This window comes from Bos indicus x Bos taurus, chromosome 6 (genome assembly GCF_003369695.1).
Source record: "Bos indicus x Bos taurus breed Angus x Brahman F1 hybrid chromosome 6, Bos_hybrid_MaternalHap_v2.0, whole genome shotgun sequence".
Taxonomy (NCBI): Eukaryota; Metazoa; Chordata; class Mammalia; order Artiodactyla; family Bovidae; genus Bos; species Bos indicus x Bos taurus.
In genome coordinates, this window is record NC_040081.1 from 85,762,306 (window position 1) to 85,781,202 (window position 18,897).

At 37.5% G+C, this 18,897-nt stretch overlaps 1 protein-coding gene across 3 annotated transcripts in view; it reads right to left on the bottom strand.

Annotated features, from left to right (window-relative positions):
* Positions 1-1,720: 1,720 nt before the first annotated feature.
* Positions 1,721-18,897, bottom strand: part of GRSF1 (G-rich RNA sequence binding factor 1) — a 39,388-nt gene continuing 22,211 nt past the window's right edge. For all 3 annotated transcript variants that reach the window (XM_027544695.1, XM_027544693.1, XM_027544694.1), the window contains 6 exons: positions 16,991-17,126; positions 14,238-14,422; positions 13,182-13,303; positions 11,937-12,072; positions 11,520-11,595; positions 1,721-6,909 (listed from right to left, as the gene is read on the bottom strand). In XM_027544695.1, the coding sequence (XP_027400496.1) occupies positions 11,546-11,595; positions 11,937-12,072; positions 13,182-13,303; positions 14,238-14,422; positions 16,991-17,126 (629 nt within the window). In that variant the 3' untranslated portion in view covers positions 1,721-6,909; positions 11,520-11,545. The remainder of the gene's footprint in view (positions 6,910-11,519; positions 11,596-11,936; positions 12,073-13,181; positions 13,304-14,237; positions 14,423-16,990; positions 17,127-18,897) is intronic.

Below are 18,897 nucleotides of genomic sequence, written 5' to 3' on the forward strand. Positions count from 1 at the left end.
GTTAACACATTAATTACTTTTGTATATAAGATTTGTGCAAGCATGTCAATCTACCAAATCAAAAATTAAGTATCTGATAAGGAGTTCTACACCTATAATACAAGACAAACTTTATTCAAAGAGTGTATCACCTTGAAATGTAAACTTAGTTAAAAACAGAACCAGTGACCAGCTGTAAGCATTGCTGAGCATGTAAGTAAGCTTGGTAAAGATAACTCGGGCCTCCAATGGGCAGGTAGAGTGGAAAAACCTGCTCAAGTCTCCAGATAGCCATAGTGCCATGCCATCCTGGGATGCTACTTCTCAGCACAATGCTGCTGTGCTGCTAAGTCGCTTCAGTCGTGTCCGACTCTGTGCGACCCTATGGACAGCAGCCCACCAGGCTCTTCTGTCCACGAAATTCTCTACCAAGAATACTGGAGTGGGTTGCCATTTCCTTCTCCATCTCAGCACAATAATATCATTCATATTCAATTGTAAGGTCTGTCACCAATAGGTTTGTTCTTGTAAATTAGAGGTTAAAAATTAGCTAATATTACCACCTGTATTCCCCTATTTGCTCTCTTGAGGGGGCAAGAAACGGATGGAATTATAGCCAGCCTACTAGAAATTCCAAGTAACTCAGCTTCTTATTAGTTCTGGTCTACATTTCCAAACGTCATCAAGTGACAGAAAGGTTGAGGGCCTCTCTATTTCAGTTAGAACGAAGTGAGTTTTCAAATCACAAGTCTTTGAATATATTTGTGAAATTTCACAGGCTTCAGATTTAGTCTGGAACATTTGAAAAGCTTATTCTTAAATGTACTATAGTGATGTTTCTTGAGTTTCTTGGAGTAGTCCATATCCTAGAGTCAATTTGGCTACACACCTTCATGCTTTATCACCAGGTGCTTTCAAAATCACTTCACTGGAACCTCCTAGTTCTGACACAGAACCCAGAGGCCATAAAAAAGGGAGATTTAAAAACCTACCACGTAATTTCTGCCATGAAAAGCCAATAAAGTGACAAACTGGGGGGCGGGGGAGGGTGTGTTTAAAGCCAGCTCATTGTGAGAAGGGCTCTTGCCACTTAACTAAGAAAAAGACCACACGCAGTAGAAAAGTGGTCACTTGACATCACTGAAAGGCGATCAGTGAAACTCAAACTCAGCCTGTAGAAACCACTAAAGGTTCACAGCATTTCTCCAATAAATAAAATGGAAGGGGAAACATAAAAGAAACAAAAAACAGAAACTTCAATTTCACTTAAGATATTTGGTCAATAAGCTTACAAAAATATGCTTAACGTCACTGATTGGGACAGTAAATTAAAACCTTTTGTGTGTCTTATTTTACACAGAATATGGCTAAAATTACAGGCTGGAAATATCAAATAGTGAGGATGTGGACCAACTGGAACTGTCATATTGTTTGGGATATCTAAAATAGAATGATCACTTTGGAAAAGGGTACGTCAATTTCTAGTAAAATTAAATATATATCAACCTTGGGACTTCCTCAGAAGTCCAGTGGTTAGGATTCCACACTTCCACTATAGGAGGCACAGGTTGAATCCCTTACTGAGGAACTAAGACTCCATATGCTGTGTGGCATGGCTAGGAAAAAAAGAAAAAGAAAAAAAAAAAAAAATATATATATATATATCTCCTTGCAATTCAGGATATTCCACTATGTACTTACCCAAAAAATTAAAACGTAGGTCCACAAGAAGCCTTGCACATGATATTCATAGCAACTTTATTCATGATAGCCAAAAAATAAACAGCCCTTCACCAGACCAGTGAAAAATTAAACTATAGCATATTCATACAGTGAAATACTACTCAGCAATGAAAAGGAACAAAGGGCTGACACACAAAGATGAATGTCAACAAATGCAGAGTGGGAGAAATTTACATAAGAATATATAATGATTCTATTTACAGACGAAACTATGGTGAAAACAAAATCCTAACCTTAAAGGACGGAGGAGGAACAGGAACCGACTGCAGAAATATTCTGATGTGATGGAAATGCTCCACAGCTTGTAAGGGGTTTGGGTTACAGCGTCATGTATCAACACTCATCAAAGTAACATTTGTTCACATCACTGTACATTTTACCCCAAGAATAAGAAGTCTACTTAATAATACGGATGCTACAAAGCTTAAGATTCAAGTATAGATGTCTACAACTTGGACACACATAAACAAAATGCATTGATGGAAGCATAAATACATGAAGAAAATATGGTAAAATGTTACTTCCAAAATCTAGGTGGTAGTATGTATAGGCATTCAATTTTTCCAAATATTTGAAGTTTTTATTAAAATTTGTTATTAAAACATGTTGCAGAGGAAAAAGAGACATAATAACCACTGCAGGGTATGGACTGTTGCTTAGATCCTGATTCAAATGTACTTTTTGAGAAATTATTTGATAAGAAACTAGTATTTTTAGGAGTAATGGTTATTTTTAAATTTGGGGGGGTTGAGCAGCATGTGGGATCTTAGTTCCCTGACCAGAGCTTGAACCCACCCCCCCTGAATTGGAAGCACAAGTCTTAAGCCAAGAAAGTCCCTAAAGTCCTATTTTTAAAAAGAAATATAGGATATACATATATTCAGAAAAAATGATGGTTATCTTGAATCTGTTTTAAAATTAATGAGGATAAGTAGATGGGGATTATAAGAGAAAAAGAAATATGGGGACAGGCTATGAAGACAAGTTCATACAAAAGAAAATCCAAAAGCCTTTAAATATGAAGAAATTGTGTATTTTTAACCTTGGCAGATTGGCAAGGGTAGATTGCTAATACACTGTTTGAGGGGGTTGTGGAGAAATGGGGACTTGCATTGCTGGTGCAAACTAAGAAAAAACAAGCTATAGATAGAAACTGAATTTTAGATATAAGTTTACAAGTGCACATGCTCTGACCATTTATCCTATAGAGAAATTTATGCATGTACAAAATGATCTAAATTTATACAAGGTAATTCATTCCAGCATTAAAATAGCAAATGACTATAAACAATTTATATGTTCATCAGTAATGACAGGTTAAATTATAAATTACATCCATACTGTATAACCATTTTAAAAAATGAGAAAGGATTTTATGTACCAATATAAAATATTTAGGATGTATTAAATGGGAAAAAAAGGTAAAGAATAGTATATTTTTAAAATAAATGAAAATGCCAATATTCACCTATTATATAGTAAAATCACTGGAAGTTTACATTAGAAAATATAACCATGATGACATGGTTGCCTGAGAAGAGGAACTAGGTGGCTGAAGTACAGGATGGAAGGAGACTGTTCACTATATACCCTTTCGTATCTCTTGAATTTTATTTCCTTCAAAAAGTAAAAACACAAAAACTTTAAATTATCCTGTTTATTCTTGTATTATCAAGGCTTTAGAACCAAATCAAATCTCCCTATAGTCCTCTTCCTAAAATTCAGTAAGGAAACTACCCAACTAAAAAACTGGGCAAAAGATCTGAACAGACAATTCACCAAAGACAACATGCCCATGCAAATGTATATAAGGATGTCAATATCTTATACAATTTATGGACCTTCAAATTAAAACTAAATACCACTACACACCTATTAGAATAGCTAAAATTCAAAACACTGACACCACCAAATGCTGGCAAGGATGAGTTGCTACAGGAATTCTTATTCATTCCTGGTGGAAATGCAAAATGGTACAACCATCTTGGAAGACATTTTGGCAGGTTTTCACAAAACTAAACATAGTGTTACCATATGATCCAGCAATCGCACTCCTTGGTATTTACCCAAATGAGCTGAAATCTCATGTATACACAAAAAACCTACACACAAATGTTTATAGCAGCTTTATTCCCTTAGTACAAACTTCAGAGATTTATTTTTTAATCTGCTGAATTCAGGCAAGGAAAATGTATTCCTACTACATTAGAGCAATTTTTTTTTTCCTAAACTGCTGAAACTTAGGCACTTTACTGCTGAAATATGCCATTCTACTAATTCAGGTCCTATTAATTCAATGTCAACCCTTTCACTTAATTTAGGGAAAATTCTCAAAGTAACAGTATGTTTTAAATTATAAGATAAATAGGATGTAACCCAGAGAAAAATCTCTCAAATGAGAACCTGCTAAGGCAGGGGGTCTCCAACCCCTGGGCCATGGAGCACTCCAGTTAGGAACTGAGCCACAGAGCAGGAGGTGAGCAGAAGGCGGGCAAGCAAAGAAAAGCTTCATCTGCATTTACAGCCAGTCCTCATTGCTCACAGTACCACCTGAGCTCCCCCTCCTATCAGATCAGCTGCAGCATAATAAATGCAATGCCCCTGAATCATTATGAAACCATCTGTGGAAAAATTGTTCCACAAAACCAGTCCCTGGTGCCAAAAAGGTTGCAGACCATTGTGCTAAGGAACTGTAGGGCAGAGGATGCCAATAGAGTATGTTAACTAATAATTAGCAGGGTCACTTCCTCAGAATGTCACATAATAGCAGTGGCTTTCTCCTGGTTCTTCCTGGCCACACTGCAGAAATACTGAGGGGGATTCAGAGCCTTTCGCTCCATAGTGGGTTCAGTCTCCCCCCGCACCTGGCAGAAGCCTCTCACCCAGACACAGAGGGACAAACAAAACGGTTCTGCTTCACTCTCTGCTAACAGTATGTCAGATCAGAACACAGTCTTCAGCAATTTTCCCCTTGGTATCTATATGCTCCTTATCAGTATCCCTTCCTTGTAATTCTTTTGAGCAGCCCAAAGGAGGATACAGGTAAACCCTGACACATCCAATCCCACTATTTTTGACAGCTTTACCACAGAGGAGATTATAAAGACACAAAGGACCCAAAGACAAGAGCAAATTCACTGCCACTATTCTTTCAATAGAAAATGATGACGCACAAACTAGTTTTGTCACATTTTGAGGGGCGGGGGGGAGTATATCTTTAGATTGGATAAAAATAAAAATTACTTTTATTCTATTATGTGCTGCTTTTCTTCTCTTTCCTGCACTACATTTGCCTTGTCAGCTATTACTAACATAAATTATGAGCAATAACCTATTAAAGGGAGTATTGGAAAGTATTACATGAATTCATAAGATGACTTCCCAAGAATGCATGCCGGGTTGTTTGTTTTTTTTTTTGAGAACTTGGCCACTAGTATGGTAAGAAGATATATCCCTTCAAGCTTACCCACCACAGAACATCTTGCTCTCATTCTTTTCTAAGAGTTGTACAGAGAGAGAGAGAGAAAAGATCATATTCTAATAGCTCATACAGCGACAGACACCAGTTTACATAGCTCAGTACACTCAACCACGTATGGAAATACATTTCTATCTAGGTAGTAACATGGAAGATGTTAAGCTGGTTGATTGAATCACATTCTTATAGGATGATAAAAACAAACACAACTAAAAATTAACCATTTCTTCTTATATTAATAGACCAGGACTTGACGTAACAAAAATATATTAGGTTGATTCACACACTCCAAAATAAATACTCTTAGGTAATCTTCAGCCTGAAATAAGTCTTCATTTATTGACTACTTACAGTACAGCGATTTCATCTTAGCTGGTATTCAAAGATGGTTATGATTTAAGTGAGAGAAGGCATAATCTCTCTTTCAGATACCACCTCTCAGAAATCTGGGCTAATTCAACTTTAAGAACTAGAATTGCATCTCCTGGTAACCACGTGACAGTTGTCACCCTGAGAAGGGGAACAAGGCAAAGAAACTATACAGAACTTTGATTCTCCTACACAGGTTCACATAAAGTTAGTTTATTAATGACTACAATTTGAAGCCAGCCATTTTGATCCAGTATTTAAATAACAAGCTGTTTAATATTAAAGCAGAAGATACTGCCACAATGTGACAGAAATACAGCTTTACCCATAAACCTTTCACACAATTATACATTAAATGCTATTTTTATTTAAGCAAGGCACCCCTACTTGTTCTAAAATATGGGATGTGCTACCCCACTGAAAAAGCAAATGAGGAGACAAGATTTTTTTCCTACCTAGAGCTGGTTTAAATTCAAGTGAAGCCATTAATGTCCTTACAAGTCAGGACTGTTATGACATGTCACTTCACAGTTCTTAGACTAACACACACCTTAAGGTTTACCCCAAAATCAAAACAAGATGATTGAGCGGGGGGGCGGGGGGGGGGGGCTCACTGGGATGAGGAGGGGATGGGTTAGACAACTTTTAAGTTGAGACTATAATTCCCTCCTTAATTATACAGGCACCAGTATTAAATGCCTTTAGCACAAGGCTGAAAAAGGCAAAACATTTCTAAGACATAAAACTGCCAAATTATTGTCATTTACACTCACTAACATGTGGTATTTATTTTGTTTTGTTTTTTTAATTCCTACCCCATCTAAGTAATCAAATACATCTAAAATTAAAATAGCTCTGCAAAACTATAATGGTTCAAGGGCCTGAAACTTTTCCTTGCTTTGGTGAGTATTTGGCTAAAATAAATCAGTATTTTATTCCATGAAAAGTTTTACATTGTATCTCTTAATTTATAGGCAAAATCCAAAACCTCAAATGGATAACTTTTAAAATGGGAGAAATATTTTAAAGGACAGTGCTGAATAAAAATATGTAGCCTTCTGGGTCACAAATCATCTATGAAAACAAACTTTAATTATATAAAATAAAGACCAGATTTTTAAACCAGATCCTGGACAATTTAAACAAAAAAACTAAATTTGAGGTTTGTATCATAATCCTAAACTGAATCTTTTTCTCTGAACAGTCCACTATGGAATTTTTCTTTTAAGCAATTAACCCAAAATCTTGAAATCGCTTCTCTAGCAGTTGCTGCTAAAAAACTGGAACTTTAGATCCCAAGTCCAAGAAAGACGTGCAAATGAAATGCTTCTTGCTTCATCCTGAAAATGAAACAAAAAAGTTGCACATTTTTACTCAAACTAAAAAAGTGCTGCACACATTCCCATATCATTTAAAACTACAAATTCAATACTTTTTTTCTTTCTGATTTACTGCAAGTTATCTAACAAACAACTAAGATAAAGAAAGTTAGTTAGGCATGAGTGTTTGCAGCCTGGTAGAAAGACAGCAGATTTTCAAGGTTGAACACAAAATATATTTTACACAGATTTTAGCTAACATAAATATATTTAAGGCCCACAACTGTGGGATTTTATATCCAAAAATGGCCTGACTACAGTAAAGAAATGCCCCATGTGTTTTCAAGAAATCATTACAGTTAAATGTTTTAAAGTAATGCACCACTACATGTAGAAATACGATCACAATATATTAATTATGGGGAAAAAGATACAACATAGCACTGAGTCAGGGAAGCAACATCAAAATATATCTACTTGATTTGTCACAGATAAAACTCTATGAAATCTATGTACTTCCTAGGAAAACAGTTTTCATGACACCATTTTCGGAAAAGAAGCAGTAGTATATTAAACGTATATAAATCCATGATACACCCTGGTTTCAAATGTATTGTTTTAAACACCTTAAAAATACCTTCAGTTCAGTTCAGTTGCTCAGTCCTGTCCAACTCTTTGCGATCCCATGGACTGCAGCACGCCAGGCTTCCCTGTCCTTCAACAACTCCCAAAGCTTGCTCAAACACATTCCCATCAAGTTGCTAATACCATCCAATCATCTCATCCTCTGTTGTCCCTTGCTCCTCCTGCCTTCAATCTTTCCCAACATCAAGGTCTATCCCAATGAGTCAGTTCTTCGCATCAGGTGGCCAAAGTATTGGAGTTTCAGCTTCAACATCAGTCCTTCCAATGAATATTCAGTAGTGATTTCCTTTAGGATTGACTGGTTGGATCTCCTTGCAGTCCAAGGGACTCTCAAGTCTTCTCCAACACCACAGCTCAAAAGCACAATCTTCAGTGCTCAGCTTTCTTTATGGTCCAACTCTCACATCCATACAAGACCACTGGAAAAACCACAGCTTTGACTGTATGGACCTTTGTTAGCAAAGTAGTATCTCTGCCTTTGAATACGCTGTCTAGGTTGGTGATAGCTTTTCTTGCAAGGAGCAAGCGTCTTGTAATTTCATAGCTGCAGTCACCATCTGCAGTGATTTTGGAGCCCAAGAAAATAAAGCCTGTCACTGTTTCCACTGTTTCCCCATCTATTTGCCATGAAGTGATGGGACCAGATGCCATGATCTGTTTTCTGAATGTTGAGTTTTAAGCCAGCTTTTTTCACTCTTCTCATTCACTTTTTATCAAAAGGCTCTTTAGTTCTTCATTTGTTTGCCATAAGGGTGGTGTCATCTGCATATCTGAGGTTATTGATATTTCTTCCAGCAATCCTGATTCCAGCTTGTGCTTCATCCAGCCCAGCATTTCACATGATGTACTCTGTATGTAAGTTAAATAAGCAGGATGACAATATACAGCCTTGACATACTCCTTTTCCTATTTGGAACCAGTCTGTCGTTCCATGTCCAGTTCTAACTGTTGCTTCCTGACCTGCGTAGAGATTTCTCAAGAGGCAGGTAAGGTGGTATGGTATTCCCGTCTCTTAAGAATTTTCCATAGTTTGGCGTGATCCACACAGTCAAAGGCTTTGGTGTAGTCAATAAAGCGGAAGTAGATGTTTTTCTGGAACTCTTACTTTCTTGATGACCCAACGGATGTTGGCAATTTGATCTTTGGTTCCTCTGCCTTTTCTAAATCCAGCATGGACATGTGCAAGTTCATGGTTCACATACTGTTGAAGCCTTGCTTGAAGAATTTTGAGCTTTACTTTACTAGCATTTGAGTTAAGTGCAATTGTGTGGTAATGAGAACATTCTTTGGGATTGCCTTTCTTAGGGATTTGAATGAAAACTGACTTTGTCCAGTCCTGTGGCTACTGCTAAGTTCTCCACATTTGCTTCCATATTTGACATGGATATGCTGACATATCCCCTTGAGTTCAGCACTTTAACAGCATCATCTTTCAGGATTTGAAATAGCTCAACTGAAATTCCATCACCTCCACTAGTCACCTCCACTAGCTTTCTTTGTAGTGACACTTCCTAAGGCCCACCTGACTTCACATTCTAGGATGTCTGGCTCTAGGTGAGTGATCACACGACCGTGGTTATCTGGGTCATGAAGATATTTTTTGTACAGTTCTTCCATGTATTCTTGCCACCTCTTCTTAATATCTTCTGCTTCTGTTAGGTCCAGCTCGTTTCTGTCCTTTATTGTGCCCTTCTTTGCATGAAATGTTCCCTTGGTATCTCTAATTTTCTTGAAGCGATCTCTAGTCTTTCCCATTCTGTTGTCTTCCTCTATTTCTTTGCACTGATCACTTAGGAAGGCTTTCTTACCTCTCCTTGCTATTCTGTGGAACTCTGCATTCTAATGGGTATATCTTTCCTTTTCTCCTTTGCCTTTTGCTTCTCTTCTTAGCTATTTGTAAGACCTCCTCAGACAACCATTTTGTCTTTTGGCATTTCTTTTTCTTGGGGATGGTCTTGATCATTGCCTCCTGTGCAATGTTATGAACCTCTGTCCATAGTTCTTCAGGCACTCTGTCTTATCAGATCTAAACCCTTGAATCTATTTGTCTCTTCCCCTGCATAATCATAAGGGATTTAAGTCATACCTGAATGGTCTAGTGGTTTTCCCTACTTTCTTCAATTTAAGTCTGAATTTGGCAATAAGGAGTTCATGATCTGAGCCACAGTAAGCTTCTGATCTTGTTTTCAATGACTGTATAGAGCTTCTCCATCTTGGCTGCAAGAATCAATCTGATTTCAGTATTGACCATCTGGTGATGTCCACGTGTAGAGTTTTCTTGTATGTTGTTCAAAGAGGGTGTTTGCTATGACCAATGCGTTCTCTTGGTAAAACTGTTAGCCTTTGTCCTGCTTCATTTTGTACTCCAAGGCCAAATTTGCCTGTTACTCTAGGTATCTCGACTTCCTACTTTTGCATTCCATTCCCCTATGAAAAGAACATCTTTTTTGGGTATTAGTTCCAGAAGGTCTTGTAGGTCTTCACAGAACCATTCAACTTCAGCTTCTTCAGTATTACTGGTTGGGGCACAGACTTGGGATTACTGTGATACTGAATGGCTTGCCTTGGAAACAAACAAGAGATCCTTCTGTTGTTTTTGAAATTGCACCCCAGAATTGCATTTCAGACTCTTTTGTTGACTATGAGGGCTAGTCCATTTCTTCTAAAGGATTCTTGCCCACAGTAGTAGATATAATGGTTCAGTTCAGTTCAGTTCAATTGCTCAGTCGTGCCCGACTCTTTGTCACCCCATGGACCGCAGCACGCCCGGCCTCCCTGTCCATCACCAACTCCCTGTCCATTACCCAAACTCCGGTCCATTGAGTCGGTGATGCCATCCAACCATCTCATCCTCTGTCGTCCCCTTCTCCTCCTGCCTTCAATCTTTCCCAGCATCAGGATCTTTTCAAATGAGTCAGCTCTTCGCTTCAGGTGGCCAAAGTACTGGAGTTTCAGCTTCCACATCAGTCCTTCCAACGAACACTCAGGACTGATCTCCTTTAGGATGGACTGGTTGGATCTTCTTGCAGTCCAAGGGACCCTCAAGAGTGTTCTCCAACACCACAGTTTAAAAGCATCAATTCTTTGGTGCTCAGCTTTCTTGATAGTCCAGCTCTCACATCCATACATGACTACTGGAGTTAAATTCACCCATCCCAGTCCACTTTTAGCTCACTGATTCCTAAAATGTCGATGTTCACTCTTGCCATCTCCTGTCTGACCACTTCCAATTTACCTAACATTGACCTATCATTGATTCATTGACCTAACATTCCAGGTTCTTATGCTATATAGTTCTTTACAGCATCGGACTTTACTTCCACCACCAGTCACATCAACCACTGGGTGTTGTTTTTACTTTGGGTCTGGTCTCTTCATTCTTTCTCAAGTTATTTCTTCACTCTTCTCCAGCAGCATACCAGGCACCTACAGACCTGGGGAATTCATCTTTCAGTGTTATATCTTTTTGCCTTTTCATACTGTTCATGGGGTTCTCAAGGCAATACTGAAGTGGTTTGCCATTTCCTTCTCCATTAGACCACATTTTGTTAGAACTCTCTACCATGACCTGTCCATTTTGCGTGGCCCTACAAGGCATGGCTCATAGTTTCACTGAGTTAGACAAGGCTGTATCTTAGAACTAAGAAATGTGAGTTAATTTTTTAGGAAGACAAGCTAATATGAGGCACATTTTCAGTGTATTATAATATAATATACAGTTACTAAAGGTGAAAAATTATTTTTAGGCACACAGAATGATGAATGCTGGGAACGATGCAAAGAGATTCTAATAGGAAAATCAAGCCATTGTACGATCATAATGAATTCTATTTCCCAGGAGAATTTCATTTCTTATAGTAAGGCTTCAATCATGATTAGTTTGATCTTTATTAAAAAGAGAATGGTTTTACATATTACAAATTAGTGAGTTAATGATTAATTTATCAACTGAAAATAATTTCCACAATTCTACCTCTTAAATTTACCTTATTATCTGGAATCCTTTGAAGTTTTATTTTCCTTTCGGACATGAATTCAGGAACAATTCAATATACCTATGATCTGAGAATAACATAAAAGGGTCCATTTTTAAAAAGTTACAAAGGCAGAAGTAATACTGTAGCCATTTTTTTGAGTTTAGCCAGTAACTCAAACCCTCTGTCCCATCCTTTCCTTAGTTAAAAACGAAAACAAAACAAAACCTAACTCTGGATAGAAATATTCAGAATAGTAAATAGACAAATAAATGTTTCTCATTATAAGGTAGAGTTTTGTCTTCTTTACATTTATTTAATAGTATTAGCAGAATACAGTTCCCCCATGAAAGACTTCTGGGTAAACTCTACAACAGTAAAAGGGATTTGTTGTCAAGACTGATAACAAAAATCATGTGCAGCACTTACGAACATGGGACCGATCCTTGAGCATAGCTGCAACAGCATCCTCATGGGTATCGAAGTGCACATCAGCTTCTCCAGTGGCCTTCCCACTGGAACTGTATTCCATGGTGATTCTAACAGGCTTCAATGGAGCAAAAAACTAAACAAAGAGAGCCAAAAGGAACATAATGTTACTAGGTCCAATTTCTACAAGTCTGGTGGCCCTGCACTTTTCTTTCAGACTCTAATTCATACATCTAATAAATTTATTTTTAGGAAATCTCTTTAAGCAACTATGTAATTACACATCTACCATTTCATTTGGCTCTTCTGATCTTCTTAGAACTCAAGGTTATATTTCAAATATCTGTTCATAGAGAACTTACACTATAAATACAATAATATACAAATAGTTTTCAAACTTTCCTTTATACCAACAAAGACTACATTTATTATTCCTCCCATATACATCCTTCTGTGTTTCTAAAAAATCACCCAACAAAAATACTTCATTTCTTAATAATCATTCATTTTTACCATGTTTTAATCAGACATGCAGCTAATAATCATTTTCTTACCAGCACCACCTAAACAGAGCTACCACATTGAGTGGTTAATATTCCAAACCAAAGCAACAGAAAGCAATTCTTTAAAGAGATTGTGCAACCTTCATTTGGGTAAAGATATGATTTCTATTAGGCTCTTTGAAATAATGACAATTCTGATGACCCCCTGCTAACTGAAGGCTCCAGCTTTGGATCTACCTTAAGTATACATCCTCAAGTTCAGAAAATCAGTAAGTACTTTGTTGTTTCGTATCTTTTCATTTCACATAATATCTATCATAAAATATTTTTAAAATTTCTTTTCTCAAAAATCAGGGAAGCTGGATGCAAGAAGGTTATATGGTCAACTGAAAGCTCCAGGCATTTAGGATAAGTAGATTCATGTCTATTAGATAATTACAATGTGAGAAAAGCTGAGTCTTTTTTTAAACTCAAAAATTAACTGAACTAATTTAGAGAAAACCAAGCTTTTTTACTTTGAATACTAAACCTATACCATATAATTCTGCATCTGTAAAATCGTTTTATGCCATTATAGATGACTTGAAAATGTAATAAAACCCACACTTCTCAGCTAACAAAAATAAAACAAGCTTCCAGAGTCATGGAGATGCCATCTTGCTCTACCTTCCCCAAATAGAAATTCAAAACTTCAGAACTATTATTCAAAGCTATTGAGATTGGATATCTTACTGCCACACACATTTATAATGTCTTGGGCATTGGCTTGGAAAGGCAATCCTCTCATATGGACAAAATGTAGTGAAGACGTAGTTCCAAAATCAACAGCCTCTGGTATCTTTTCTGACATCTCCTTAGGCAATTCTGAGAAGTGGAACAAAAAGCACTGTCAGGAACATCAAAGCTTCAGAGTTATTCGCAGACTGCAATTATGAATGATTTTCTTTTTTTTTTTTTTTTATTTTAATTTCAAAATCCTCAATTCCTCTTCAAATAGTAAGGAAGAGGGCTTCCATTTAAAAGCCAATCATCTGAAATTTCCCCCACCTAACAGATATCACCTGAACACTTATAAGGATTTAGTGTCTCAAACCATTACCAGATTATAAAGAACGTATCTTTTTCTAACAACAAAGAGAAGGAAAAACAATTATGAATGAAAAATAAAGGCAAGAAATTTCCTGGGTTACAATCACTTAAAAAAAATTAATATGGTAATGGGATATTTCTAGGGCACAAACTTAGAACGTATTTATCAAACTTTCAAGATTCTAAACACTGTTTTAGGATTAAGAATCAAAGGAATAATTAAACACGGAGGCAGACAACATTCCTTCCTTTGTCAACAATCCTGCTCTCTTACACACATCTTTTCCCAGCTTAAGTTTAAAATGCTGACAAACTTACTTCTTTTTGTTATATATGTGAAAACTGGCTTTTGACACAGAATCTACAAAAAAATAAGTAAAGTTTTTAAAAACCTGTATCTTCGGCCTGTACAGTCAACCCTTCATACCCTGGAAACTCTGGATACAGAGGGCTGACTATCAGACTTGAGCATTCATCGATTCTGGTATCTATGACGAGTCCTGGACCCAATCCCCTGTGAATACTGAGGGAAGACTGTGTATTCACAGTACACACTATACTCAAAGACATGTTAAATATTTACCTCAATACCCTTTATCCTATACTATTACAATGTCATACAACATGGTCATAAAACAGTTTTTTTTTAAACAAATATCAAAACATACAACGCAGACCCAATGAATTTCAATAAGAGGCAAGTCCTTACCTATTTCCTTCTCACTTTCAAAAGCTGTCATGGGTCGGATATCCTCATTTACTTCATGCTCTTCAAAGACCATTTCTGGCTCAGTTATATATTTAGCAGTGGGAGAAGATGCTATTTTTTTTCCCTTATGAGAACCAACATGTGTTCGAACTTCATTCCTTCTGCTTGGAAATATCTCTATATATCTATGTCAAAACAAAAGTGAATATGTGCAAATGGTACAAATTAACTTCATAGTGAACTCTTTTAAAATAAAATATGCATATATATTTCCAAAGGTCAACAAACATGGGTGTCCAAAGATAACAGGTGGGGAGAAAAGTAAGAATGGACATAGACATCAGCCCATGAAAAAGTACTCTCAACAGACCAGGTCAACGATTTAATCCTCCATAAGTTAACAGTTTCCTTTTACCAATGTTTTCACCCCATTTCACTCCACAAGGACAAATATGCAAAGGTCAACTGTACATATAAAAAGAATCTGTTAAGAAAGGTTTTGTTATTTTTTAATACAGTTGATTAATAATCTCTTGAGGCCTTACAAATCATTTCTGTGAAAATTCATCGTATCTGCCAAGACATTAAAAGTCACTGTATACGAGGAGCTAACTTGCCTCAGGTCTTAACTAGAGGCTAAGGAGAATTCATGAACTAAATGTCTGTTCTAACTTGCTTTCTGTATGGCTGTGGAACTATTAAATTCAGGCTTCTGGAACCAGTTTCCTTCTTCTGAACAATGCTTTTCCAAATTAGGTTATCAAGCTCAAATTATAGGAGTCATCTGCATTTACAGACCTAGATGGGCAACATTTCTTAAATTTACTAAGGAGATTTATTGTGTTCGTGCTTCAGTTCAGTTCAGTCGCTCAGTCGTGTCTGACTCTTTGCAACCCCATGAATTGCAGCACGCCAGGCCTCCCTGTCTATAGCATCTTCTCCCACTGCTATCACTCCCAGAGTTCACTCAGACTCACGTCCATCAAGTCAGTGATGCCATCCAGCCATCTCATCCTCTGTCATCCCCTTCTCCTCCTGCCCCCAATCCCGCCCAGCATCAGAGTCTTTTCCAATGAGTCAACTCTGCGTGAGGTGGCCAAAGTACTGGAGTTTCAGCTTTAGCATCATTCTTTCCAAAGAAATCCCAGGGCTGATCTTCAGAATGGACTGATTGGATTTCCTTGCAGTCCAAGGGACTCTCAAGAGTCTTCTCCAAGACCACAGTTCTAAAGCATCAATTCTTTGGCGCTCAGCTTTCTTCACAGTCCAACTCTCACATCCATACATGACCACAGGAAAAACCACAGCCTTGACTACATGGACCTTTGTTGGCAAAGTAATGTCTCTGCTTTTCAATATGCTATTTAGGTTGGTCATAACTTTCCTTCCAAGGAGGAAGTGTCTTTTAATTTCATGGCTGCAGTGATTTTGGAGCCCCCAAAAATAAAGTCTGACACTGTTTCCACTGTTTCCCCATCTATTTCCCATGAAGTGATGGGACCGGATGCCATGATCTTCATTTTCTGAATGTTGAGCTTTAAGCCAACTTTTTCACTCTCCTCTTTCACTTTCATCAAGAGGCTTTTTACTTCTTCTTCACTTTCTGCCATAAGGGTGGTGTCATTTGCATATCTGAGGTTATTGATATTTCTCCTGGCAATCTTGATTCAAGCTTGTGCTTCTTCCAGCTCAGCATTTCGCATGATGTACTCTGCATATAAGTTAAATAAACAGGGTGACAATATACAGCCTTGATGTACTCCTTTTCCTATTTGGAGCCAGTCTGTTGTTCCATGTCCAGTTCTAACTCGTGCTTAGTTGTGTCCAACTCTTTGTGACCGCATGGACTCTAGCCCACCAGGTTCCTGTCCATGGAATTTTCCAGGCAAGAATATTGGAGTGGGTTGTCATTTCCTCTTCTAGCATGGATCTTCCCAACCCAGGGATCAAACCCGCATCTCTTGCATTGGTAGGCAGATTCTTTACCACTGAGCACCTGGTAAGCCTCTATAGAGTATTCATATCAAAATGTTAACCTGAATAAATCCAAGATTTTAACATCTAGTTACCAGGAAATAACACAGGATACAAAGGAGTAAGTTAAAGGACACCATGAGGAAGCAAAAATATAAATACAGAATGTGAGACACTATACAGAACCACTGATTCAATTTCTTCAAAAGCCAACTGGATATTAAAAGCGGGGGGCGGTGAATTCCCTGGTGGTCAAGTGGCTAGGACTCAGTGTTTTATTGCTGTAGGCGTGGGTTCAATCCCTAATTGGGGAATGTAGATCCCACAAGCTGCATGGCATGGCCTAATGGGGGAAAAAAATAATAAAAAGGAGAAGGGAATAAAAAGGGAAAGGGGATTTGCTCAAACTTAATAGAACTGCAAGCATAATAATCAAATGTAACGTGTGGACCATGTCTAGATTTTGGTGGGGAAAAAGAAGGCAACTAGAAAAGGTATAAATAGGTATAACCTATTGGGTTATACCTTTGGGTATAAACAGGAAAATGTGATTATGGACTGGCATTAGATAATAAATATTGAGATGTTAAAAAAAAAAGACATAAACTGAAAAAACAGATGCAGCAAATGTAACAAATGTTAACAATTTATTCATCTAAGTGATGGACATCTGACAACTCATGTCTGTACTGAAATAATTTAACAGTCATGTTACACTGTGTTTATGAAAATGACCCAATGTTTGATCTTTTTACATCATTACTATCTGCTTCACTCACCGGTTGCCAATTTCTTCCCTGTGTTTCAAAAGGGCTTGGCTGGCCATTTCTGGTTCTTCAAACTGCACATAGGCTTCTCCTGTTTTTCTTCTCCCTCTATAATCCATGACAAAAGTAATGTCTACTATATTCAGTCCTAGGTGTCCAAAAATTATTACAAATTAGTGCTGCTAACAAGAGCTGTTTTAGTCTTACAACTTAATACATTCAATCACATTCTAAAAATTTCTTTTTTATTAGTAAAACTGTACAGCTAGTTTGCCAGTCTCAAAGCCTATACCCACCTAATGGGAAGAAAATTATTATGCAGTAAAAAGCCAATAACACTCACCTATTCCCAGGATGTTTAGGGTCCAAGCAGTCCATCTAAAACACACAACTCTCTCTCTCTTTGTTTTTTGCCATTAATTACACATTAGGTGAAATAGAAATTTAGACTAACATCACTGCTGATGCATATCTTGCTAAGAATTAGATAATAATGCCTTTAAATCATATAAATTGCTGTCTTAGACAAATACAGCCACTTTTATGAAAGAATGTTTTCCTCATAGAAAAAAATAAAAACTTCATGTGAAATCACTTTTAAATGTGACACCCTCAAAGATTAGCATGATAGGTCAAAATACTTATATAATCTACAAATATTGGAACTTCAAATGAAGACTTCTCCTGTAAACAAGTGAGCCTTAGGAAACATCACTATGAACAAAGCCGGTGGAGGTGATGGAATTCCAGTTGAGCTATTTCAAATCCTAAAAGATGATGTTGTGAAAGTGCTGCATTCAATATGCCAGCAAATTTGGAAAACTCAGCAGTGGCCACAGGACTGGTAAAGGTCAGTTTTCATTCCAATTCCAAAGAAAGGCAATACCAAAGAAAGCTCAAACCACTGCACAATTGCATTCATCTCAAACACTAGTAAAGTAATACTCAAAATTCTCCAAGCCAGTTTCTACAGTACATGAACTGTGAACTTCCAGATGTTCAAGCTACTTTGAGAAAAGGCAGAGGAAGCAGAGATCAAATTGCCAACATCCACTGGATCATCGAAAAAGCAAGAGTTCCAGAAAAACATCTATTTCTGCTTTATTGACTATGCCAAAGCCTTTGACTGTGTGGATCACAATAAACTGTGGAAAATTCTTAAGAGATGGGAATACCAGACCAGCTGACCTGTCTCTTGAGAAATCTGTATGCAGGTCAGGAAGCAACAGTTAGAACCGGACATGGAAAAATGGACTGGTTCCAAATAGGAAAAGGAGTACGTCAAGGCCGTGTATTGTCACCCTGCTTATTTAACTTATATGCAAAGTGTACATCATGAGAAACACTGGGCTGGATGAAGCACAAGCTGGAATCAAGATTGCCAGGAGAAATATCAATAACCTCAGATATGCAAATGACACCACCCATATGGCATAAAGAGAAGAACTGAAGAGCCTCTTGATAAAAGTGAAAGAGGAGAGTGAAAAAGTTAGCAGCTTAAAACTCAACATTCAGAAAACAGATCTTGGCATCCGGTCCCATCACTTCATGGCAAATAGATGGGGAAACAGTGAAAACAGTGGCAGACTTTATTTTTTTGGGCTCCAAAATCACTGCAGATGGTGACTGCAGCCATGAAATTAAAAGACGCTTACTCCTTGGAAGAAAAGCTATGACCAACCTAGACAGCATATTCAAAAGCAGAGACATTACTTTGCCAACAAAGGTCCGTCCAGTCAAAGCTATCGTTTTTTCAGTGGTCATGTATGGATGTGAGAATTGGACTGTGAAGAAAGCTGAGCACCAAAGAATTGATGCTTTTGAACTGTGGTGTTGGAGAAGACTCTTAAGAGTCCCTTGGACTGCAAGGAGATCCAACCAGTCCATCCTAAAGGAAATCAACCCTGAATATTCTTTGG